This window comes from Argiope bruennichi, chromosome 4 (genome assembly GCF_947563725.1).
Source record: "Argiope bruennichi chromosome 4, qqArgBrue1.1, whole genome shotgun sequence".
Classification (NCBI taxonomy): domain Eukaryota; kingdom Metazoa; phylum Arthropoda; class Arachnida; order Araneae; family Araneidae; genus Argiope; species Argiope bruennichi.
In genome coordinates, this window is record NC_079154.1 from 125,449,628 (window position 1) to 125,476,990 (window position 27,363).

General features: G+C 31.6%; 1 protein-coding gene across 2 annotated transcripts; it reads right to left on the reverse strand.

Moving 5' to 3' along the window:
• Nucleotides 1-747: 747 nt before the first annotated feature.
• On the reverse strand, nucleotides 748-26,018 carry LOC129966611 (uncharacterized). Of its 2 annotated transcripts, none has more exons than XM_056081111.1 (9): nucleotides 25,830-26,018; nucleotides 19,662-19,745; nucleotides 17,480-17,568; nucleotides 17,169-17,354; nucleotides 15,455-15,592; nucleotides 14,632-14,687; nucleotides 10,869-11,005; nucleotides 9,360-9,481; nucleotides 748-925 (listed from the first exon to the last, which is right to left on the reverse strand). In XM_056081111.1, the coding sequence occupies exons 1-9, from the start codon at nucleotides 25,948-25,950 to the stop codon at nucleotides 785-787; spliced, it is 1,074 nt and encodes a 357-aa protein (XP_055937086.1). In that variant the 5' UTR covers nucleotides 25,951-26,018; the 3' UTR covers nucleotides 748-784. The 2 variants fall into 2 exon arrangements, with proteins under 2 accessions (XP_055937086.1, XP_055937084.1); XM_056081109.1 differs by lacking the exon at nucleotides 748-925 and adding an exon at nucleotides 5,353-5,543 and having other exon boundaries at nucleotides 25,830-26,017.
• Between the last annotated feature and the right edge of the window lie 1,345 nt (nucleotides 26,019-27,363).

Genomic DNA, 27,363 nt, shown 5'->3' on the forward strand with positions numbered 1-27,363 from the left:
AGCTTTTAAATACACTTTTCAAAGGAATAACATTGTTGCAGGAATTTGATCTTCAAGTTTTCATTTTTATTAAAATCCACAAGAATTCCAGCCACATGAAATTTTTAGTCTTTTTGATAGTTGGATGTAGTATTGAATAATTATCAAAATACATATATTAAGTATAGCTTTTTTATGAAACATGGTTAAAAAATTCTAATGCTGCATTATCCTAAAAGAAGTTATTGATTTTTAAATTGCCTGTTACATAATAGATAGGGATAGATTTCAATTTTACATTGCAGTTTAAACACACTTAGGCACAGTTACAGTGAAACAGAAATACATAAATTGTGGGATGTTTTCAATTTCATTGGTTTGTATACTTCTAAATGTTAAATAATTCCAGTTGTTGTTTCTACCCTTGGTTCAGAATAATTATGTTAAGTGAAGAGAAAGCAAGAATTAGCCTTTATTTATTTTTTTATTTTATTTTTAGGTAAAAAGTTTTTTTTTTTTTTTTTTTTTTTTTAAGTTTTGTTATTGCATATAAATTTTGGATATGTTCTTAAAATCTCAACTTTTCAGAATTGCCACAATTTTTTTCTTCTAATTAAATTTCATGAAAGGATTAATTATTATTGAATGTTTGCCAGATGTTAGATTCATTCAAAGTCATAAATTATTATTGATAAAAATTTAATTAATTCAGTCATTATGCAACAAATGTTTCATATCTAAATTTGTGGGAAAGAAAAAAATGAAAAGTGTATGTTAAAGAGTAGCATTTTATTTCTCATCTTTTTCAGCCTAATATCTTCCTGATCTTTTGTAGAGCCCATTCTAAATGTTCTTCATTCAAGTCGGAGTGGATCACACACCTGACTCGATTTTTATCCCTTAGACCAGCTTTAACTACAACTGCATCTGGATCTTGTTTGTTAGCCTGAAAAGACAGGGAACAACGTTTATTTTTAGACTAATTTTCTTTGGGTAATAGGGAATATGTACGAGTTTAAAATGTTATGAATTATGTGCACTCAATAAGGCTTTATGACTTTCTTATTTATATTCAAAATGATTAAAACTGAACTCGCACAACTAATAAAATTGGATTTTTGGCTAGCTAGACCATCTGACTTATCCAACTTGAGCATGAACATTATAGCAATAAATCAAACTGCCAGTATGGATAAAGTTACACATGTATCTTTAAGATAAATAGCCCTGAACATAATCGGATTATATTTAAAATTCTTTCTCTCCCTCTGTCTATACATATAAATTTAATATCCATTTCTTTATTTGTACCATATATAGTTCCACACTCCTTGACAGAATCAAATAACATTTATCTTACTTTTGAAAAGTTGCTATGCCCCCTTAAATGAAGGTAGAATGATTTTACATTTTTTTTTGCTGTGAATTCAGAACTATTAAATCAAAAATTTTCACATCATCCTAAAATTCAAAACAGTATTTCAGTGACATCAATTTCATTTTTGAACGACTATTTCACAAAATTTGAACCGATCTTTCAAATTTAATTTCAACACAATAAATAACGATTCGGTTTTACTATTTAATTACATCCATCTTTCGTGCACTTTTACCAGTGCAATTTTTTTCTTCAGAAATTTTCACTTTTTCTTTTTTTTATTGGTAGCTTTTTACCTTTAAATAGTTTTAAAACTGCAATTTCTTTTATAATTTGGGCTTAATATTGTTTCATATTTTAGTAGTTACAAATTTTTTCTGTCCATTTTTATATCATATGCAGTTTTTATCGCTTTTTTTTTTTCGTTTGGGCTCAAAGAATATGATTTTATTTTACTTGATAAGTTTGTCAATTTAATTTTTATTGAGTGTTATATATTTAATTGGCTAATTTCAAATTCCTATTTTTTAAAGACATCAATAAGCACTCTCTTCTAGCTCTGACAAACTGCTAATTTTTGGTCTCTTTTTAACTTTGGTAGTTTCTGGAATTCATGCATTTCTTTTTTAAATTAACCTGTACTATCGATATGATTGTATCGTTAATGTTCAAGCATCAGGGATTGCAAATATTTGATTAAACATTGTAGATTACATGTTTCTTTGAATAATATGGGTGTGAACGCAGATTACAAAATCTGCACAAAATCCAAACTATTTCCATAAAAATAATAAATAAACAACAAAGATATTTAAAAAAAAAGAATGGGTATTTTTATTCTGTTTGAATGTATTGTGCATAGGGATTGCAATACCGGACCAAAATTTCAATACCGGTATTCGGTATTTTTTAGATCTTAATACCGGGATACCGGTTTTAATACCGGTATTTGAAATTTTAGGAAAAGAAAGAAAACCAGGTGTTTCTTTGTTTTATTTGCCAGTTTTATAAGAGAGTGTAAATATCACAAAAAATAATATGTCACTTACAAATTATAACAGTATATAAAGAATCACAAAAAAATAAAGGGACAACTTATTTATTTAAATCACAAAAAAAGTGTTAAATGTCACTATACAGTCTTTGATTTACAAATTTTTGAAATGTGATCTTGAAAAACCTAATGCATGCAATGCTGAAAAGTAATTTTTTTTTTCAAAATTACCAGCTGTCGAAAATGCTCTTTCGGCATCTTCGCTAGTTGGGTGATACTGTTAGCAATACGCGATATACTTTTTCCAAGTATTTCCCTCTAAATCCCTCATCTTCAAATAAATCGATTTCTCGTCGGATGGTTTTGGATATAGCTGATTTCTGTATTGTATTTTGGTTTGTTGAATTTTTTTTATTTATCGCTAATTCTAATTTTTGTTCAAGAAACAATTCCTTTTCACTATCGACATTAGTGTCATCAATATCTTCGATAACTGAACCGAATTCTTCTGAATGTGGATAGGTTTGTGGGTAAAAAATTGTAAGAAAATTTACTATAAACTTAATCAGATTTGAATTGATTATTTTCTTTTTCATTTTTAAAATCATTATAATTATGTAAATACCATTAGACATTTTCTATTTCGGTATGCCTTTCTTCTGTGCGACTTTTCAATGTAATATGTAATTCTTCAGATAGTGATGTGTGCTGTTCATTTAGTGACTGCAACATGAAATTTATTGTTGCATTAGCTGTTAATAAATTAAAATCTTTCCGACATAATGCCTCTATAGACAGTTTTATTGGAAGGAGAGCTGATATAGTTCTGGATATCAAGTCGAATTCACTGTCGGAAAAATTTATTTGCAGGTTTAAGTCGATTATTGCTTTTTGGATTGGATTTCTAAATTTCAAAAACCGTTCCATCTTTAGGAGTAAATTGTTCCAACGTGTCTTAGAATCTATTTACTGCGGATTTGATGTTCTTTAATTACTACTGATCAACAAAAAAGAATCCACATACCTTTCTGCTGAACAAAGTTCGAACCAAAGTGTCCAGGATAGAGCTTGCCTACACTAAAAATATCCAATAACTTCTCTACTGACCACATGACAAAAGCAGTGAGGACGTTTTCTTTAACATTTTAACATTTTTAATGCAGATTATTAAATTGCAGGCACTCCTTTTGGAGTTGTAACCGACAACTAGTTAATTCCATAAAAAACAATATAATAATGATCCCTTCTGGCGCCACCAGACCGGAAATGAACAGATGCATCATATAAAATAATAAAAGCAAATAAAAAAAAGGAATTACAGGAAACTACGAAAATAAAAATCAAGTTTGTTCGTTTCCCGTTGCAATATTATTATTAACATATATTCTGTTTTATTTTCAGTTAGTATATATTTTTGTAATATGGCATTTTTTGTAGGGGAACGTTTAAATATCTTAATAATTTTTCGAACTTTATAAATTATAGGAAGCAATTCTTGATGGGTTAATATTTCATCCTCATTAGCAATATCTTCTTCCACAATTACATTGCCATTATCTTCATTGTCAATATCACTCTCACTCTTACTCTCTTCAATGTCGGAATATGAAGTTTCTATATCCACACTCTTTGGATTCTTCTGTTCTTTATTTTTTTGGTATAATACATCTATTACTCCTAATTGAATTCCATGAGCATAGCTCAATTGCTGATTTGCACCCATCAACTTTCCAAATTTTTTCATAACTGTTGCTCCATTAGTCGTTATGGATACAATATCTTCTTTCAGGTATAATCCATGTTTCGCTAATTTAGATTTAAGCCATTAATTAGCTAATTAATTTCGCCAGTTAGGAAGACATAAAAACAAAAACGTATACTATTTTGCTATGTTGGCTATCCCTGAACATATAGTGGAGACAATTTAAAAAATTTCTAGTAAATACCGAAAAACCGGTATTTAAACTTGTGAATACCGGTTTTACGAAATTGTAAAATAGCTCAAAATACCGGTATTCGGTATCCCGGTATTGCAATCCCTAATTGTGCATCTTGTTCCATGAAAATAATTTACTTGTCTATTTAAATATTTTAATTGTTGGAAATCTATTTTTAAAGGCAGTTAATATTAAGGTATCTATATATGTTATTATATTAAGAATTAAATCAAAAGTTTAGAGTCCAATCTTTTAGGTTGCTTTCGATTAAAATTGTTCATCTTAGAAGTTAAAGTTGCCAATATCAACTTAGAAACTTCATATTTCGCCCTTAGTCGAATTTATACTGCCATATTCTAGAGTTATATTCCAAGTAATCTTTATATATATATGTGCCAAATCATGACATTCATTTATCTGAAATATTAATTAATGTTGATATTAATTGAGTGCTATTCTAATAAGATTTGAAGGCTCTAAAATATCTTAAAAGCAGACGCAGGTGTAACGGCGATTTATATGATATATTGAAATAGTTTTGAACACAATTAATTTACTGATATTCTTTTCAATGACTCGCTTGTTTAAAATGGTAGTTGTTTAATTTTGTGAAATTCTACTACCTAAACGCATTGTACAATATCCGCTGTTAATGGTTTGTAAGTAAAGGCTCCATACCTGCAATTTGATTTGTCATTGGTTATAATATCTTTGAAATTTAAATTTTCTGTTTTATGCTTTTTCTCGATTTTTATAAAGTAATTCTGTCACATACTAATTCTTTTTATAGGTTTCTGCAATATATTACTAAGACAGAATCATTCTTATAGAATTAATGTAATGTTTCCATGCTGTTGTGATTGGGGTTATTCAAATTTTTTATCTCCAATCAGAACAGCATAGAAGCATTACATTAATTCTATAAGAATTACATTAATTCTATAAGAATGATTCTGTCTTAGTATTGTTTTTGTAAGAGTATAAAAAAAACATGATGTTCGTGTTGCTAAAATTAGTGCTTTTTTGGGAATATTATTCGAAAAAAGAAAAAAAAAAGCGGAGTGTTTTTTTTATAACTATTTCAGTGGTTTTTATTCTATTTAAGGATATTTTTTTACAAAACGATGGCGCGAATCTTCATTAGAGCACTGTCTAAATCTTCTTGAGTCAAGTCCGAATGTAGAACGCATCGGACTCGATTTCTGTACCAAGGGCAGGCTTTCACTACAACTTGTTCTTTGTCTTCTATTTTCACCTGTAAACATAGCGGAAAAAATATAAGCGGTTATTATTCCTAACTGATTTGCAAAATGTTTTCTTATTTAAAGAACAATGTGGTCCGAGTTTTTATCTCTAATTTTCCGTTTTTAAAACAAGATATGTAATCACATAAAACTAATTTCATGGGTTTGTAAGTTGTATTAAATACAATTCTACAATTTAGTTCAACATTCATTCCTCTTTCTCACTATTTCCAGAGCTAATATATATATATATATATACTAGCTGACCCTGCAAACGTTGTTTTGCCATATAAATTATTTCTAGTGAATATTTTGGTTGTTAATTAAAAAATAACGAATGTATTGTAAGTGTGTGGGGATGGGATCTATAACAGAAAGAGGACTGGAGCGCTGTAGACGATGATCGCCGATGAAAACAAAAAAACGCCAGCCATTCATTTTCTCAATACAATGTATTTTCACTAACGTAATGAACATACACATTGTTTGATCTCTTAATAGTTAAACGTAAAGTGAAAAAAGTAATATATTTTTTATTCTAGGACAATTCAGTGTGCGATATTTTTTGTCAGTCCGTCATTAGCCAACACAAATAAGCTCGATGGTTTGCCCATACAAGAACATGCCACGTATAATTGTGTGTGTGAAAAACATGGTGTGCCCAAATCGAAGCCACAAATAGACATCGTTTGGCCTTCCGACTTATTGATTGTCATTGCGAATGCCAATCTAATAGAAAATTGAACGCGTTTGAATTCAATTGGCACATCTGTTAGAATCATTGGAATTCTTGGCAGCAAAACATTTTCGGTTCAGAATTTGCCATTCAAAATGGTGGCTTAGATAACGTTTTTTATCAATTTTTTAATGACCAATCGCGTGTCATTGCACAGCCATGGTGGGTTCAAATTTCGAAGTAAAATAACCGGAGATCCAACTTTTAGTCGTAGAAGGTGTGGTGACATGCCTGGCAAATCCAGTGAGTTCAAAAGCTCTGTTGGATAATCTACAACTTCGTTAGCATCGCAAACTATATCGATCGATTTGTATGAATGATACCAAGTCGCCTGGCAACGACTGCTGTATTTTGAAGTTTAAATCGTCGACGTCCACATTTTTTGCTGCCAAAATGGCTCTTTCTGCCAGCCACGCATGATTTATGTATTGTGTGCGTACATCGGGAAATATGCGGTCAACGGGAGCATTTTGCGAATTAACGATAGTGCAGAAATTAGTGGGCAATTTTATGCATCCAGTATTTTCATAGATAGCAACATTTCAATCGCCGATATCTAACAATTGGTCCGAGAATGTGTCAGCAGATGGATCTTGTAGCATTTGGACGTGCGTGTTTAATTTTTGTTGGACTTCAACATTACGCCACAGTGGCGATGATTTCAAGCAAGCGTTGATCTCATCAGTGTACGTTGAATGTGGAATAACGGGAAGTGTTTGTCTGAAATCAATCACCTGAAAGGAGTAACAGAGTTCAGCCGAATAGTTTGTTATTGTTTTTTATATCTTTGAGTGTTCTGTTCAACGCATCAAGAGAATGTTTGTGTGCCATAATGCATTCATCCCAGATGATAATTTTGCATTTTTTTCAGTACCGTAGTCATGGAGATTGTTTTTTTATGTTGCACACTGCGCTTGGGTTATTTTGAATATTCAGTGGCAGCTTAAATGCTAAATGAGCTGTTCTGCCTCCATCCAATAAAGTTGCTGCAATGCCAGATGATGCAACGGCTAACGCGATGCCATTATTAGATCGTATTTGGTCGAGAATTAGCGAAATGAGAAATGTTCTGCCAGTTCCACCTGGTGCATCAAAAAAAAAAAAAAAAAAAAAAAAAAAGAATCCACCTTATCTCGCCGAAACTGCCAGCATAATGCAGTCCGGTCGTAAATGATTTTTTGTCCATGTGTCAGTAGTAGGACACTGCGAGTAGCAATCGCTGCCGTTTCTGCAGTATCCTACTGCAGTTCACGATTCATTTCGGTGTCCATTAAATCAGATGTACTTCGATTTGGCGAACTCATACCGAAATGACTGAGTGATAAATTGGCAATGACAACTTGATAGTAATCAATGCTTTATTGTACATAACGTAGCTGAATGTAATCGTTAGATCGTTGCACCGTGTATGAATTCGATACAATATATCGTCAGTCATTGAATCTTTGTGCTTATCCCACAACGTGTCTGCTCGTCCCGGGAAACCTGTAGTCAACACTGTAGCGAATAGTAAACGAATTTGTGTTGCTATACAGCCCAATGCTGCTTCAGCAAGCATATCGACATGCATCTTTATATGTTGGATACTGTTGCCCATTCACTTTGCATATATCTTGGAATGATCGGTGGCATTAACCAACAACAGTCGCACACCGTAATTACCTAGCGTTATGAAATATACTTTACGACCTATTCTCATACCTACCAAATAGACATAAAAAATTTCATAAAAATCGGTCGAGCCGTATCGGAGGAGTACAAACACAAACATCGTGATACGAGATTTTTATATATTAGATATAGGAAGTGATATATGCTGTAAACTTGTTTTACGGATGGTGATTAATTGAAGTATTTTAGTTGGTTTCGATTGTGAGAGATGGCGACGCCAATCATGTCAAGTCAAATCAGGCTAGGTTTTGGCATCCAATAGGAGAGGCTAGCGCGCGTGGGACATCAGGGCGCCTGGGGAGGCTCCTAAAGGTGTAACACTCGATGCTTGCGGTGGCTATGGACGAGTGAGATCTGACGCTGTTTACGTGCTCCCTTTACGTACCCTTTACCTGCTTTCTTTACGTTTGGCATCCCCCATCTCAGGTGAATCCTGCTCCTAATTAAATCTTATCCCATTTCTGTAAATATTAAAATGTTTAATTATATGTAGTCTTAATAAATTAATTGTTTGTTAATTCGGATGTTATTATTTCTTTCTTTATTCAAAAAATTCGCTTTACCCCTAGACGCCGTCCTACATACACACACACACACAGAGAGAGAGATTTCTAATTTTTGTTTTTTAACTTCTATGTGCTATTTTAAATTTTTAGAGCCTACCATCTCAAATTGATGGTACCAAGGAAGCTGTGGAATGAATCACAGGCAGAGAAGAATCTTGCACTGCGTTTCTACAGATCACAAAGTTTCCATGATACAGATCAAACAGAATCCCATATAATAAAATAGCATTCATTTTAAATGCAGAGCTTCATTATAACGCATATCGATTATGACTAAGTGTTTTTATGACTAAATTCTGTTAAATATATACTGCTTATTTGTAAATACATTAGAATCATATGCAGACTATGTAACTAAGCCTTAAGTTATTTGCAAAACTTTTCATGTGCTGTCAATTTCAATTATTACTGATAGCTGGACTACTATAAAAAATTCGCTCAAATGAAAGCAGATTAAAATATATTCGATGGTTTAATTTCTTTTGTTAATTTTTTAATTATGAAAATGTTTGTCCCATTAACCCTCTGATTACGTAATTTTTTAAAATCCCTATTTATATGCGATGTTTCCAAATCTGTTCAAACATTTTTCAAATAAAGTGAATTGATACTATCTATATGTTATACGATAATAATATGATGTAATAAAAGTCTGTAATCGTAAAAATAAACACTCTAAACTGCGAAATACGCAGGATATAATAGAAAATGGACTGACTGCCAACCCGCGGAAATCGCTGGATAAGCAGCTAGAGGGTTAAAGAAAATCTGTCCCAATTGAATAATTTTTCTTATTTATTTATTTATTTGTTTGTTTTCCACTGTTTTTATAGATTGATTCAGTAATAACTTACCTCAGCCATTCTTCGAACAAAATCTTCATTTGTAAAGTTGGGTGACGGAAATTGAAGCAAAATCATGTTTGAATCGATCGCTGGATCACAAGTTATAAGCTTGCTTTTCAAATTGTAGATCTCTGAAAGTGAGCAATAAGAAATTAATTGACTCTGTCCATTCTGTGAATTTGCATTATATTTTTTTCTGAATTCTTTAGATTTTTTATTGAAGGATTGAAGTTAGATTGCTAATTCAGATTTATTTATTTTATCATTACGAGATTTCCTCCATTGCTTCTCATTAGACGAATTATGAGCGAGTTTTAGTCTGCCATGCGTTGATTACTTCAGAACTAAATTAATATCAAAAGGAAAAAAATTGATTATTATGTCAGAGACTATAATTGCATCAATTTTTTGTCGCCACAACATTTCAGTTTCTTATACCAGTTTTTTTCTTTTCTTTTCTTCCTTTGGAAAGGCAATTAAAATTATTAAAAATGCGTCTTTTTCTTATTCTTTAACCACAAAAATAATCACAAAAGACCAATTACGGAATTATTGAATAAACGCTATAAGTTTTCAATATCCAACTGTTAAATTATTTAAAAACAAGTATCTTTTTTGTACATTTTCATTTCCTACAATTGTGAAGTGAAGTAGTTAGGATAATTGAAATCTTCACATGTGGTTCGTCTTTCGTGCAAATAGTTAAAAGTATCCAAAAAGCATATAAACATGTTAAATCTAAACTTGTATTGGAAAAAAAATGTGAAAAATTATTATTGAAAAATGTGTTTTCGGTTTTCGAGTCCGAAGTTTTGTCAATTTCAGTGGACTCAAAGTGTATTCTGAAAACTTTTGGAATGATCTGCTTTAATGAGATTGTGCCTGAATATGGGAAATGTTCAACCCCTTATTCTTTTATCAAAACGATTTGCAAACAATGCATTCGTCAGAAATTCAATGAGTCCTGGTTAAATTCACTATATGAGGAATTATTTGCCCAATGGTTAAAAAAAAAAAATCTATTATTAAACATCGATTATTTTATTTTTGTAAACATTTATTTAGCCTTGTTATATTATATATTATTATTTATATAACCTTCATTTATATATAACTTATACAATGTAAATACACATTGTAATCTTAATATTTTATAATTCGCAAATTTTTATTCGTTATATATTTATGTATTTAACACCTTGGGTCTTTTTACTCTTGGGCATTCTTTACTCGATCTGCCTATGCTCAACTCTCCCACATTGGCCTTAGCTGATTGCAAAATCGGAGAAATGCTACTGTGTGAAACTAAATGGGTTGAATAATTTATAGGAATACATGTTAATGCAGTCAATATACCCAGGACCGCTAAAAGCTTAAATTCACGTCGGATTTTAAGTCTAACAATCTGTTCTAACAAAATGCTATGGATGATTTTTGCATTATGTTTGTTGTAATTTACAGAGAGTATGTCAATCTATAAGCATTAGCATGTTTAGAAATCGAGCGATGTAGCATTACCTTGAGCAAATTTTTTCGTTCGCTGGTGGTCGATTCGTATCCTTTCCTCTGCAGACTCTAGCGCGACGAGAGCTGCAGCTGCCAAGACGCCGGCTTGCCGCATAGCCCCGCCGAGCACTTTACGGCATCTATGAACCCTGCAGGAGAAACAGATCAACTACTTTTAAAATTACAAAAATGTGCTTTGTTAAATTATCAGGCATTTTAAGCTTTTTATTTTCTCAAATTTTAAATGTTCAAGTTTCTAAAAGCGGATTATATTTCTTTAGTTTTCTTTCAAACGAAATATATTAACCAGAGACAATCGGATATTATGACAGAATGTAAAATATCTTTAAACATGGAGAGCCTAAGTGCTGTATAGCCTGCGAAATATTATTTATATCTTTAAAGAAAAAAAGATATGTGAACATTTTAAGTTCGATGCTAATGTTTTTATGGATAATAAATGGAAATAACTAGGTAGCTTTTAAAATTTTTTGTTGCTAAAATTGCTTACAAAACTTAATGGGCATTTCGAAATGTATACGCAACGATAAAAAAAAAAGAGAAGTATTTGATTTCTTTATTAAACAAGATCAGAATTAGATCTTATTGTTTGCGCTTTTAATATTCTTATTTAATGAAAACGAATCAAAATTTTCTCTCTTTTTTTTCATCTATGTTTCTCTATTTTTTTTTTTTTTTTAATATTTTTTTCGTTTTGAAAAAATCTTAATTTTCATCCAGAATGAATTTATTTTCATTTTGGCACTGGTATCAAAACCCAATTGGAAATGGTAAGAAAAGTGTTCCAATTATATATTTATTTATCTTATTTGTTGGGGATTTATTCTATTGTTTCGTTGATTAAATAGACTTTACCGGTTGATTTCTGCTTTTATAAAGTGTAAGTTTTTACCTCCAAATCGTTGACGGGTTCAAAATACAGCAAGAAGTTCTGTGAGTCATATTTAAAAGTCATCACTCCTTCAATAATATTACCAAACAAATTGAATGTTTTATGTGCCGTTTAAAAAAACGAATGGAAGAAATACCATAATTAGAATTCAATCCATCCCTGCAAATATTTTACATAAAAAAATAAGTTTTAGGAAATTTATTTGTATGAATTAAATAGCATGATTCTTTGCAGCCTCTGTTATGAACTTGATGCCCTTAATAACTAATTCTTAATAAATTAATTTTTTTCACTTTTCTTTTTTGCCTCTGTAAAATAACTACAAATCTCTTGTGAATTTTTTTATCGATAAATTTTCTAGTTCTGCTTGCAATATAAATGTAATCGGATTTATTATAAAACAGAAAAACTTTTTTTTTAGTTCCGTTCTAGCCGCTTTTGGTGGCACGATTGTTCTTTCGTCTTGGTTTTATTCATTGAATTTGACTCACTTCTATTTCTAGCATATACGGATGGCATACTTAATATCCGTTTCTGATAAACAACTTTAATAGGAATTTTGAGTTCGATTCAAATAATTTTTTCATTTGTGCTAGCTTGTCCGTAAGCAGATCGTTTTATGCTATCACATACTTCATTTAAATAATTTAGAGAGCCTGTCAAATAATTTTTAGTAACAAATGTATTTTCTTAAAAGTCTTGAAATGTTTGTTTTATATCGTACATTAACTTTATGGTTGTGAGATAAAGATGTTATATGGCCAATTTATGATAAGAATGAAAGTAAGTGCACGAGCTGATAACATTCTGCTTCAAGTGGATTGTTAAGTAAATATTTGAGGCAAACACCAAAAGATAATTGCTGAGTAATCCATTTGCGTTGAATTTATTATTCTCACGCTTTGACTTTCCGAATATCATTGAAATGCCAAACTGAGATAATTTTTTTATCTTTGAATAGATTACCCTAGAAGGCCATAAAAATAATAAATGATATGTAAAAAAATCCTGTTTTCAATATTTTTTGTCATGTTATAGATATTTAATTATCAGTGCTATTAAATTAATATTCTTGCATATACTATTTTTCATTTAATGCTCATTTATTTAACAGATTATAGTTAGAAGAACCATTTAATCTATTCTGCAATTTAATCCTTTTTTGGACATAATTCTGAACCATTATAATAACTTGCCATACAATCTTATATTATTGTCTTTACGTAAATCACACTTTAAATTTTATGCACCCCATTCCATTATCCGGAAGGTAGACTTAACCTAACGGTTATCGATTTTTTTTTTTTTTTTTTTTTACAAAATACAACACCCTAACTTTGTTTTAGGCATTTAGTGATTTGTTTTTAAATCACAAGAACACGAAAACTCATAAACGGATTCCATTGAATTTAAAAATGTCAACGAAATTACTTTCTTTTCTTTTTTTTTTCATCATTCATTTCTTTTAAAGCACAAGAACTTACATCCTGAACTATCCTTTGTGGAAGCGAAATTTTCCGATGTGTTTCTAAATTACTTTTCCCGTTAAAGGACTTTTTTTAAAAAATTTCATTTCATCTTAGAAATGAAAAAGAAAACTATAACTACATTAATTACTCCCTCTCATAACTGCTACTGAAAATATCGAGATTGAAAATAATAGATATTCTGTTTCGAAACTACTTAACAATAGAATAGTAATACTACTGTTCTATTGTTAAACATTTATAATTAAGTATATAAAATCTATACTACTATTATAAATGTGAAAGTTTGGATGGATGGATGGATGTTTGTTAGTCAATCACGCCAGAATGGCTGAACAGAATTGGATGAAATTTAGCGGAGAGATAGATTATATTCTCTGGAATAGGACATAGGCTACTATTTATTCAGTTTGATTGAGTGGTTAATTGTTTACTAATTAAAAGCTAACTTTCCCGCCAAAAATCGCCAAATGAGTAAAGCTTCATTTTTTTTCCCCACGCCAATGAGATTAGGCTTAACATGATTTTGACTATTATTTCAAACGATTCTGTTTATTTTCTTAGTGTTCGATACATTTAAAATTAAACGTTGTTAATTAATCGATCGTTCGGATTCATTCTGAAGTACTTTTGAATTAAAATAAAACAGAATAAAGGAAATTAAAAATTTCTAATCTATATTGCGTTACCCCAACTGGCGTAGAAAATTCATACATTTGTGTTGCCCCAATTGACGTTGAAAAAACACGCATGCGCAGGAGTAACAAAAGATAAAGCCATTGATGCTATAAATTCCAATCTATTTCCACGCGTACGAAGTCGCGGATAAAAGCTTGTATTTTTCTAAAATTTAGTATTCTGTAACGGGTTTATTATGTTTAATTTATTTTTTAATTTAGATAAAAAAACTTGTTGTTAAAAAAACATTGCATTAAAATTTTTAAAATATTAATTGACGTCTGCTCTGCATTCAGTCACCCGAAGAATATCGATAACTATGGTTTTTAATTCTCAGAGGTCATGAAATCAAGGGGAAAGAAAAATATAAAGATACATTTTTTTAACTGATAACTATTAACCTGTTTGTCCGGGAATTTACTTTTGTTCAACTTGCTTTTACAATGAAAATAATTTTTTTTTTCATTTAAAATTTTTGAAAATTTTCACGATGCCAAATACTATTATGTTTATTGAGGCATTTTTTTCTGATATACCGAAATATTCCATTAAAATCATTTTCAAGCTAGATGCTATATTCTGATAACTCTACAATGCTAGTTAGAATATCGGGCATTGTAGAGCATACCTATGGAAATATTTGATATCGTCAGTAAAAGAAGTTCTTTATTCTACGCATAGACAAAGACAGGATTACCTTTCGATGAATTGTTTGGAACCTGCCACAACAGAACCAACTGGTGCCCCTATGCCCTGAAAATGCATATAGTTTGATTCAGTGGAGATGAAACAGGTTTTGTAATTTTGAGAAGACGTATCGGATGATACAAAAGTTCATTTACTGAATTTGCTAAGAAATGAAACACAAAAAGTGAACTATACCTACCTTAAATAAACTGATGGGAAAAAATCATTCTAATGTGCTGTATGATATATGAAACAAAATAAATGAAGCAACCATTAGGAATTGTCACCCTAAAACTTTCTCGTATTTTCTTTCGTTGCATGGCGATGGTGAACGATAGTTAAATATAAATCTTTAGTGTGAATCTAGCATTTAAAAAACTATAATTGTAATCACATATCGAATTTCATCAAATCATTCTGATTATGAGTTATTGTGTTTGAATGCTTGCAAATATAGATAGTCAAAAGGTCACCCGTTCGATGGATTTGGTTCAAAACTTGATAAGTAACTATATTTTAGATGATAAATGTGTACCAAAATTTAATGATATAGTTCTTTACGTTCTGACAAATTTTTTTGTGCATGGATTTCGCTTAAAATTTTATAGAAATTTACAAACTTAATTTAAAGATCAGATAATAAATATTATTCATTAAAATTAATACAATTTTGAGTTAACTTATTAACAGACATAATTAAAAAAATGTGTTTTTCAGAAATAAAGAGCTTTGAAATGTGGAGATTCATCTCGAAGACAAATATTTTGGGGATTGCAATATTCTTATTTTAACTACATCACCTACGGGAACAATCAAAAATTGACGCAACTCACCTTAGAAAGACACATAGAGACGGATGCGCACTCTTTGACAATCTCATGCGCTGGAACGCCGCAGTGTACGGAAGCATTGATGATTCTGGCACCGTCCATGTGAACCGGGATATCATTATTGCGAGCCAGGGCGCAAACCTGAAAAAATAAAATGCATTAGCAGAGAGTAATTAGATAACTGAAAAAAAGTCTTTATCCCAAAGAATTTTTATTCAATATGATTTTTTTACATGTCAAAAAATTATTAAAAAAATATACTGTTGAGAAAAAGCATCTATTGTTTCTAGTTCTTGAGAAATGAACAAGCTTTTAATTTTATTTGAGATAAGATTTTATCTTACTATTGTTACAAAACCTGTAATTTTGCTTCCCAGCATGAATAGTTTCATCATAAGAAAGACCGTTTTACAGTCATCTGTATTGGATGCTGTCGGATGCCGAGCCAGTGATCCCATAGCTTGGCGACCATTTTGCGACAAAATGGATAATGCTCGAAACTTCGATAATTTTGTCGATCCGACCATTAGGAACCGAGATACGCCTGATTGGTCTAGAAGATTCCAGGCCCGTATCCCGGGAATTATAAAAGGCAGACACTATCAAGCTGTGGTGTTGTCGAGAGTCGTCGTCGTAAATTATAGTCGGAGGCGCCGACAAGTAACGAGTCTTCGAGAGGATAGCGAAGCAACAGCGGAGTGCCAGCGTTGCGTGGAGCGAGTTCTGAACTGCTGTGTGCCGAAATTCTGTTTTCTACAGTGGAAGCAGCGTCGTATCTTTTGTGTAGTAGCCAGTTGGGAGAAGTGGTGAGGCGGCAGCTAAAGTGAGAATTTCAGTCGTTTGGAGAGACCGTAGAGCGAAGTTCTGAGGATCCCCTCTCCTGCTGGATTCTGTCTAGCCGCTTCGTGTGCTGTGGTAAATTACTACTTGTGGGCTACTGTCTGCTGTAGTATGCTGTTGTGTGCTGTCCCGTGTTCGTCTCGGCTGTAAATATTTGTCGTCTTGGTGTACTCGTGTAAATAAACGTCGTTGTTTTCTACTGAGGTCTGCTGATTGTATCTTCATACCATACACTACACTATAGAAATCAACCCATCGGTGAAAATCCGTAATACTATTAATCTATCTGAATTAAGATTGAAAAAATCTTGGAAGTATGTTCCATTTTCAAATCGCGTCATTCTTTCCGAAAATTTTTATTAGGCTTCCTATATTTTTCTGTTAAAACAATTTTTGCAAACGCTTTTGGGGGTGAGCAGAATTTTATTCCCACATATATCTCTGGAATATGATGCTTCTTCCCTACTGAAGGGAATAATCCTATTTCGATAGCTGCGAAGCCCGACTGAGCAAATAGCTGTAACACTTCTGTGGATTACAGGCAAGCGAAACATTCCTTTTTATAAACATAATTGTCTTTTTTATGTGTAATAGCCGCGATACTTCAGTGGGTCATAAGCAAGCGAAAGAATCATTTTTTATAAATATAATTGTCTTTTTTCAAATGTAATAGGCAGCTATAAAAGCTGGATTGCGATGGCAAATAGTTGCGATACTTCAGTGGCTCATAGGCAATGAGAAACTTTCATTCATTAAAAAAAATTATGTGTTATTAGCAGATCTTGAAGCTAAGCAGCGTATACCTATAAATCTAACTCTCGTCTTCTAGGTGAACATACATAAAATTTAAATCAAGTATACTTGAGTGAGTATTTACTTCTCGTATATATGACAGAGGCAGAACCTTCCCACCGCATCTGTTGTGAGAATTTTCGAGGCAAATGAGACCCGTTGAAGGCTCGTGCATATTCGGGTTCCGCGGACGAATCTTTTCCTTCAGTACCTCCAAGTCAAAGGTCCCGTCTTCCAGAGTGGGTATGCTGCTAACGTGGACACCGGCCAGCTGGGAGAAAACAGAACATAACAATGTTAGTTCAACATTTGTACAGAGATAGGATCACAGAATTATCAGAATTTCATGGAAAAAAGTGTGAAAGTAAATTTGCCGTAACAGCACAAGAATCTTACTGAAGAAATCCCTCCTTGCTCATACATGAACATATGAGATTGATCTCCCATAATTATTTCTTGTCCTCTTGTCCAGCAATGCGCCATCACTGAAAAATCATAACGTGGAATTAAAATGCATATTAAGTAGATATACATGGTGATTCAAAACTTATCGTTCAAATTTCGTGGGGAAGTAAGGAATACGTCAGGAAACTGATTTCGCATAGGAACGTATGTCCGCAAATATAAGCATGCGTATATGTCGACTGTGATATCCACTTTTCTGGGCACTATTTCTGCGCATATCCGCTGAGATATGTGATATCAACATGACGGATTGGGCTATGGGCTCCAGCCCATAATACAAATGTTGCCTGTGATTACCTGAACCGAACATTCGGAGCTCGATGGATCGACAGAGGCGGATCGATCGATTAGCCACCCAGGTCACTTGATTTATCGTTCGTGGATTTCTTTTAGTGGTGGGCCATGGAAGACTATGAATATGAGGTCCCCTTCTGTAGTGAAATTGAACTTGTGGCACGTATAGTGGCCGCCTCAGGAATTGTCCGTGATATGCCAAAGTGTTCGTTGATTTTTGAAAGTGCTCGTTGGTCAATGCAATAGCGCTGTGAATTCTACGTTCATGTAAATGGTCGCAATTTTGAGCACCTGCGAACTTGCATTTTACCTTGTATGAATTAAAATCACATTCATTAATCCACTTAACTGTACTGTTTCCTTATGTTCACTTCACTTGTCCATTTTGTTTATGCAAATGCCGTTTACGGACATACTTTCCTATGTGAAATCGGTGTTCTGACGTATTCCCTGCAGTCCCACGAAATTTGAACGAATTTCGAATCACCCTGTATACAAGTTTATATTTCATATTCAGGTAATTTTAACTATTTATAGGTTACATTACATCAGATGGTAAATCGAGGTGCAATATTATGATTCAAATAAAGTTACATAATTAATTTAATTTATACGGAATTTGCATTCTTCGAAACGGATAATAATATAAATTATTTTTTAAAAAAAATCGGTTTTAAATCTTAACAGAATGAAAAAGACGATAGAAATTATTGCCACTTTTTTCCTTTTTCATCTCTTTTTTTTTTCAAACTTTGATGCTGTTTCTTTGAACTGCCAAAAATAGTTTGAACAGATAACCAGTGGGAGTAGTCTATCCGAAACTTCTTTCTCACATACTCTCACACAAAAATTGTTATTCCCTCGCTTTTCCCGTCATTAAATTGTGCGTTTTGGATTAGCCGTGAATGTCCCGAATGCTCAAGTTTCTGGTTTTAGAGTCTCGTTTTTACTAAGTTTTGTACAAAAGTGAAAAAAGAAAATTGAATTTCTTTGGCTGCATTTTTTTTTCAATTTATTGAAACCAAAATTAGACACAGAACTACAATTTTAACAACAGGATCATACATAGAATTTCATTTATTCAAGTCGTTACGTTTTTGAGATCGCGTTTGCATGCATGCGAGAGGACTCAACAAAAGAAGGTCATCTTTTGATAGATTTGATTCAAAATTTGATACATATGATACTAAAAATGCTAAAACTGTGCACCGAATTTTATACATTTCATGCTTTAAATTTGTTTATTATCTTATTCATTTGTACTCCTACAGTCAAACCGATTTTCTGCGACTAGAATTCATTCAAAATTTGACAGAAGTGTACAAATTTGGCATAAACATCGCATACAAATTCCATCCGTCTTGCTCGACATTTGTTTGAACTGTCTTGCTTACAGACATAATTTCATGTATGAGTTTTTCAGACTCAGAGAGATCCAAAATGTGGATATTTGTCAAAACTACGATTTCAAATCTTTTGGCAATTGCAGTATTTTATGTTTGTGTATTTTGTATAACAGACAGTGAAATTGCTAACTCTATATCTAAACTGGGTAAAATGAATTAGTTTCAGGAATGGAAGAAAAATACCCTATTTTTATTATAATAAGCATTTATTAATAAAAGGTTAACCTTTTAAACTTGAGGTACAAGCTTACAAATTTTGCCTTTCACTGTTACGTTTTTTTCCTACTTTATATTAAATCGCCCCGAATGTTATGCATTTTTATAAACCTTTTTTCTCCATTATGCAGCAACAAGACCTAATGCAAAAAAAAAAAAAATATTAATAGAATAATTTTTTTAAAAGTGAATGTTACCTGCTGAAAGGTTCCCCATTGTTCCGGATGCGACGAAGAGGGCTGCTTCCTTGCCAAGAAATTCTGCAATTTTTTCTTCCAGCTCTGGAAAAAAGAAAAGAAAAATCCCAACATCTTTAGTGACATAAAACCAAAGTTTGTAGAAATTTACATATGTGGTGTGAATCGGTAAACTTTAATTGCTCTCAAGTATTGTAAAAGACGTGCTGCTTAAAGATAATGAATTTATTGGAATGCAACAATAAAGATTTTAAATACAAATTTACATGAAAAAATGGCTATATCATTACCGAAATTATTAAATTAAGAGACAAATTATTTTAAAATTTATTAAAAAAATTATACAACTAATTTTTCAAAAGTATGCACTAATTTCACGAATATATACTACTTTGACGAATTGCCTTGTTCAAAACTCTTCGTTTAGGATTCAGGAGAGGAAAAAAATTAAAATGAAAACAAAACGATTCAAAGTATAATTTAATATTTAGCTTATTTGTTGCAAATAACATTTATCAAGCATAGATATTTCCTCACAAAAGTTCCAAAGAGATATTTATAACAAGTAAAATGGACAAATGTAAAGTGTAATTACACCTTTCAGAGTTTTCTACACTATGAGACAAAGATAATAAGAAGGGTTTTAAAAACTCAATAATAAAACGAATCATCATAAAAATATATCACTTTAAATAATCTTCAAGTAAACGATTTGCAAAATAACAAATGAGATAATGAATCTAATAACCGCTCTTTTTGGAAATTAAAGAAATGATGACAAATAGATGCAACTTTTTCTCACGATTATATAATTTCAATTTCGAGAATCCCTCGATTGTAAAACTAGAAATTGCAAATGGATTAAAATTCAAATATTACTTTAAAATTCACTTTATAACTTAATTTTTATAGTGAACTAGCGTTTTCTTGCTCGAGTTTTTAATTCTGTAGATGCTTTTCTAATGAGATGTGCATACATTAGTACGAATTTGAACTTTTTTTGGTGCCGCTAATTGATTTGTAAATTATAGATCTTTGAAACACGTTTAATATAGAATATCCCGATATTCCTAATTATAAAGAAATAGCTATCATCTTTTAAAACAAGTTTAATGGATACCAAATTCAGTGTGCGCAAAGTCATTTTCTGCAACGCCGATGTGAAGTAAGAAAGATGATAAAGTTATACATAAAAAAAAGTAGCATAGCCATGGCATTTCTTTTTCTATAGCATCAGTGTGGAGTGGAATAGCATTTTTCTAACTATGAAAACCTTTATTATTATGTTCATTTGCAGAGACAGCATTGATTCATTTCGGTTAAAACGAGTCGCAAATTATATTTGAATACGCTTTAATTCATATTGTAACGAAACTTGTTCTAACCTGGGGCGGACTGAATGGCTCAGAGATAGAATGCAATGAACTGAATGCGACAGCTCACAAGTTCGTTTCTGACTGCAGGAAAGTTATTGATTTTTTTTTTTTATTTCCCATTTGTTCAAGAATGCTCTTATAATTTCTGTATCTTTCTAAATCTGGAAGATTTATTGGAATCTGTTATCCGGAAGATATTTCTTTTGTGGATAAAAACAGATGTAAGGTATAGTAAGTCTCGATTTCAGATGAGCGATTGTTACCTTTGACTTTAGTTAACATTTAGCGGTAAGAGATGCGTGAGGATTAGAACCAGCAGTCCAGTAACTTAACATTTATACCAAAACGATCGTTCGGGTAGAAGAGTTGTTAACTGGCTTATATGTTATTCACCACAGTACTCTCCCTCCAGTGAGGAGGAGGTGAGACGAACGATAAGGCTGTTGAGTGGTGATGTATTAAGTTATTAGTAGCTGTTGTGTTAATGGGCCTACCCAGTTGATTAGCGCCAAGCGTTATGGCGATCGTTTTGTGGGTGCTGATGCGCCAAGCGTTATGGCGATCGTTTTGTGGGTGCTGATGCGCCAAGCGTTATGGCGATCGTCTTGTAGGTGCTGATGAGCCAAGTGTGTCTGGCGACTTTTGGGTTGCTGCGTCAAGTGAGTCTGGCGACTTTGGGTTTGCTGCGTCAAGTGAGTCTGACGACTTTGGTTGCGGGTAGATGGCGCCACAACAGCTATTACGAAGGTTGAAGGTTAAGCGTCGAGGTCACCAATGTGGCGGTATGGTGAGGCGTGAGTATAGAGCCTGGGACCTTGTGGTTAGCAGTCCAGTGACTAACCGATTATACCAAAATGATCGCTCGGGTAGAAGTGTTGTTAACTGGCTTATATGCTATTCACCATAGTACTTATTGGCTTGTATGCTATTCACCACAAACACACGGTTTATCTACGTTTTCATCTACGCGACAATATTTTTTTATAGAATTTTAAAAAAAAGTTGGTAGTGTTTCTCATATATTGAAGTAGAAGAGAGCAAAAATTTCTCAATCCGTGTAGCAGTTTCCAGAGAAAAAATACATCAAATACTGAATTTGACACCAAGTTGCCGAGAGAGGAAGGATGGGAGGAACGATAAAATGTCTCAAGGCCAATATCAAGAAGAGAAATAAATTTTATGCGCGAGTGTGAGGCGAAGGATATATATATATAAATATATATACGTCTGTGTGTGTGATGAAATCGTTTATATAAAATATAAACGATTTCGTGTTTATATATATATATATATAACAAGGAAAATAGATAAAACTGAATTTGTCTGAATTAATGCATAAAAAGAGTAATTATCCTGCCATTTAATAAATACGCATCTTTAAACTTTACAGATCTAAAATTGATCTTTTGTTCAGTTTATTGCAATCAAAAAGAAAACATCTGGAATGGTCTTCCTAAAACTTTATGTTATATTCTCTAATAAAGCTGTTGTTATCCCAGAAAACGTCTTGCATGTCATTGGCGTCAAATGATTGCACAATATCAACCTTTGGCGTAAATTTAGCATTTTTATTGAATATATCGTGGCATTCTTGGAGAATATTTTGTCGATGAATCCCTGAGATGCGGTTAATAGTATCCAAAAATCCAATTCGTATTTTAAACTCGTTTATCCCAACTTCTTGAAACACAAATTTGATAGAACACTACACTTACAGTCACAAAATCCCATACCGAATTTGATATATTTAAATCTTTGAGTTTTTGAATTATCGCGTTTACATGTTTTTGAGGCTACAAACCGACAGACAGTAAACCTTTTCTTATTTTAGGTATTATACCTGTGCACTGAATTTTTATCTATCTTGCTCTCTTCATTCTGTAGTTATCCTATAAACTTCTATCCTATATACAAGTTTGGTATAAAGACTACATACCAAATTTCATCGCTCTAGCTCAAAGTCCTTTTTAGTTATCTTTGTTACAGACAGACATTTTCCAAAAGTGTGTTTTTCGATCTCGGGGAACTTCTTCTATACTAAGTATGCGAGAAAGTATATAAAACTGGTATTTAAAACGGAAATAACAAAAGCAGAAGTCCTCATACAATTATTATATTACACACGACTTTGGCAGAAAACATTAGTCAGAAATTTCGATAGATTCAGATTACAATACCATCTCTATATTATGTATTCGAGGAAGTGAAAAAATAGATGGGTCGAATTTGCTAATGCTAATTTCGTATTGAAAAATGCAAGAATAATAATATTCTCATTAAGAATAATAGAATTATTCTTCAAGAATAATTCTATTCTTATCTGCATTAAAACTCTAAAAGGAGTTTTGAGAAGAAGAAGAAAGAAAGAAAAAAAAAAAAAAAAAAAGGAAGAAAGAAAATTTGAAAAATACACTTTCGTTGAAGCATATCCCAAAAATTTTAGAAAACATTAAAATAAAATTAAGCTTTGAATAATTAAAAACCTTTCTTGGAATTTTCGATTGCATTTATAACAACATTGTAAATAAATGGATCTCGTTTTCCATGAAAATATATAAACTCATAAAGTAGATTCAAAATTTTTTAAATAACTTTGCTTCATATAACTAATAATGTCTCAGTTTCACATTAAGTGACGTTAAATCAACAGCCAATCTAAAAATAAATCATTATTCGTTCCACAAATATCAAAATTATGCTGAGTTTACTTCGTTTGCAGGTGGTTAAATAAAGTTGTGCAATTTCTTACTTTTTTTTATTTTGTATATATTTGTATAGAAATGAGAATCTTAAAAAGTGTAGAAAGTATGAATAAACTAGATGCCAAAGATAAAAAAGTACATGTTTCAAAATCTGCAATGATATATCAGATATTTGAAACAGTTCAATTATTTATCGCGTTGATCAGTGTTTGGAATTCAAAATGAATGCATTCAATGTCAAATTATCTAGGAAGGAAAACTTATTTCTAGTTAATTTATAATTTTTATAAAAATATGTCTGTTTAGCTTAGACTGATTAGAGAATTTCTACACATTCATCTTAGTCAAAGGACCTAGAACTGGTAATTATATTTCGAAATAAGAAAGTTGCCAATAAAGTGTGATAAAAAATAATTGCGTCTATGATTTCGGTCGCCAAATTTTCTCCATTGCCATAAAGAAAAATTCCATAAAAGCCACACAAATTGAGCATATTCAATATCGATTTGAAATTTTTTATTTTAACTATTTTTTTTACCCATTCTTACTTTTATTTACGAACAATAATTTTAAAAGCCATTAAATTAATTAAAAAATTAATCAATAATTTAATTAAAAATAGAATTTAACTAATTAATACTAATTTAATTACTAATAAATATAATTAATAATATACTTATTAATAATTTAATATAATAATTAAATAATAATTTAATTAATGTTAAATAAAATTAATAATTTAATTAATTTATTAAAAATAACTTTGGAAACAATTTGGATGAAAGCAAAATTTCCAGCAATTAAACATTTATAATTATTTCAATAAATTATTTGTCAGCTTTGTTTCTCTGACTTCATTTATGTTAAAGTTTATGTTAAAAGTTATTTTTAGATTTAGCTTATAAAAGCATTTCCTGTTTATAAATTCAGTTCATGAACAGGAGATGTTTTTCATCATACAATTTTCCCGCTGTTAAAACGCATGACTTTTCATTTTTACTTTATTCCAATCCACCCTGTTTTTGAAAATAAAATTCCAGTTCCAGTCACAGGTTTTATCCAAAATGTAGTGTTGCTATAGTGATAGGGGTCTCATGTCAAAGGTCATCCATGAATGACCTTGCATTTTTATATTCACTTACGCTCAGACACAATATTGAAAATGAATTTTCTGTCTCAAAATAAATTTTAAAATGATGAAATTCGCTAAAATTGAGAGATTTTTGACGTTAATAGTTCTTCCTATGTAAATAAAGATACAAATCAGTATGAATGGTCTCCTCAAAAATTTCTCGCATACTTTCTAATAAAGGCATTATTTTAGAAAACGCCTTGCACAGCATAGCCGTACGATAGTCCCGAAATATTAATCACTGACTTGAATATCTGGCATTTTTAATGAATCTATCGTGTGATCCTTGGAGATTCTGGTAATTAATATCAATCATGCGATTAATAGTATCTGAAAATCGAATTTGTGTTTTAGGTACGTTTTTCCCAAAGGATTGAAAAAAAAAATGACAAAGGACTGTTGCCACAAAATTCCAGACCAAATTTGATATATTTAAATCATTGCGTTTTGAGTTATCGTATTTACATATTTCTGAATGCACAGACCGACAGACGGTCAACTTCTTGTTGGAATTTGCTCAAAGTTTAATAGTTTAATAGGTATAAGAAGTATGCAAATTAAATTTTTGCACCGAATTCTATCTATTTAATGCTCTTCGTTTTGCAGTTATCATGTTAATGTATATTTGGACAACCGGGCAGATAGACTACCTATGAATGGATTTTACACAAAATTTGAAAGAAGCTTACAAATTTGTTGTAAAAATCATATACCATGTTTCATCCGTCTAGCTCAGAGCATTCTTTCAATTATCACATTCACAGACAGAGAGCCATAATACTAAATGTGTGTTTTTAGAGCTCCGGGAAATCTAAAATATGGATATTCTACAAAATAAATTCGATTTTTTTCTTTGATGATTACAATACTTTTCCCATACTTTGTTTAATAGGAAGTCAAAAGGTAAAATTCCATTTTGCATATTTTTTATTCAATACATTATAAAAAAATGCCTCACCATTAATAGTTGGGTCTTCTTTGTAAACATCATCTCCCACCACAGCCTCAGCCATTGCCTTCCTCATGGCGGGGGTCGGCTTTGTCACTGTGTCGCTCCTCAGATCCACTTCTCGTACCATGTTGCTCAGCTGGCAGGCAGAAACAAACTGAACACTTCGGAACAACCTTCCCGTGTTTCCAACGCTCTCTTTTTTCGTCTGCCTTATCTCGCGAGTGATAAGGCGTCGAGAAGTCTACCATGCGTCAGCCTTATGCCATTACGGAACAGCTGTCAACTTTTCTAATTGGAAGATGGACGGACTGAATTTCAAATGAAAGGATCCATTCATCAGTTACTTCTTTCTGACATTTGAAATATGAGAGTTCACTATTTACACTATGAAGAGAAGGATTACAAACGGTCCGAAAATTTTCACCCGCCATATATAAAAAATAAAAATAAAAAAAATTATTAGCTCAATAAAATAAAATGCGACTTCGTAAACACAAAACAGAATGGCTCTCCAGCAGTGATGGGGTCTCTTTTTATTCATTTAAGTTCGTTGTTTAAGAAATAAGTAATTAAAAGCGAAAATTTTTCAGAATTTAAAGTATTTGCTTGAAATAAATGCATGCTGGATTAAATCACAGAGATTCATATGGTATGAAAAACATTGGACTAAAAATAATCAAACTTGTAAATATTATAAAACAGAATGTCTTGCAAAAAATAACGAATTTAAATTGCTGTCTTTGGAGAGAGCATCAAAGTTTAGTATGTATTTTCGACATGGCGCGATACCTATGCTCTCTTTCTCTCTCCCTCTCTCTCTCTCTCTCTGTGTGTGTGTGTGTGTATGTATGTATGTATGTGTGTGTGTGTGTGTGTATGTATGTGTGTGTGTGTGTGTGTGTGTGTGTGTGTGTGTATAGCACACGGTTCTTTTGAAAAAATTGTTAGGCCACTGTAATTATAGCATTAATTTAGAAATGACAAAATTTTTTGATAAATTATATGTTATGAAAGTATTATTTTGAATTAGGTTTGCATAATAAATAAAACATTTTAATTTGTTAACTATGCAAGGAAAGTCTTGGAATTAGTTGGTGAAATCGATCCAATTGTCGAGGCCGGGGGATTTTCATAAGAAGTTTTATCTGTATGTATATGTGTGCTTACATATAAAAAAGATCATTCTCCAGTTGCTCAATATTAATATAAACCTGAGCAATATTAATTACAATAAATATGTAAAATACTACTATTTTCACAGAGAATCATAGGCTTAAAACAGTAAAACAAGCAATAATTCTGCAACAATTTTCATTTCTGTCACAATCATCTTTTAAATATAAAAACGATATAAAAGCATATCAAATATAGTTAAAAAGAATTTCTTAAAGCATATTTTTCATATGCTCGTTTGGAACTAAATTGCCATGAGATCGGGCATATTTCTAGTCAAAACTAATCTGAACAAAAAAAGTTTATTTTATTTGATAGCCAAAAAGTATTTGAACTCGAACTATCTAAGTCATGCGATAACTATCTA

Excerpts from the sequence above, each read along its gene's own strand:
- LOC129966611 (XM_056081111.1), bottom strand. The coding sequence starts at position 25,950 with ATGGTACGAGAAGTGGATCTGAGGAGCGACACAGTGACAAAGCCGACC. Across the intron at positions 19,746-25,829 it reads AGAAGACCCAACTATTAATG|AGCTGGAAGAAAAAATTGCA; the intron begins GTGAGGCATTTT and ends TCTTTTTTCCAG. Across the intron at positions 11,006-14,631 it reads TCCAAACAATTCATCGAAAG|GGTTCATAGATGCCGTAAAG; the intron begins GTAATCCTGTCT and ends TTTCTCCTGCAG.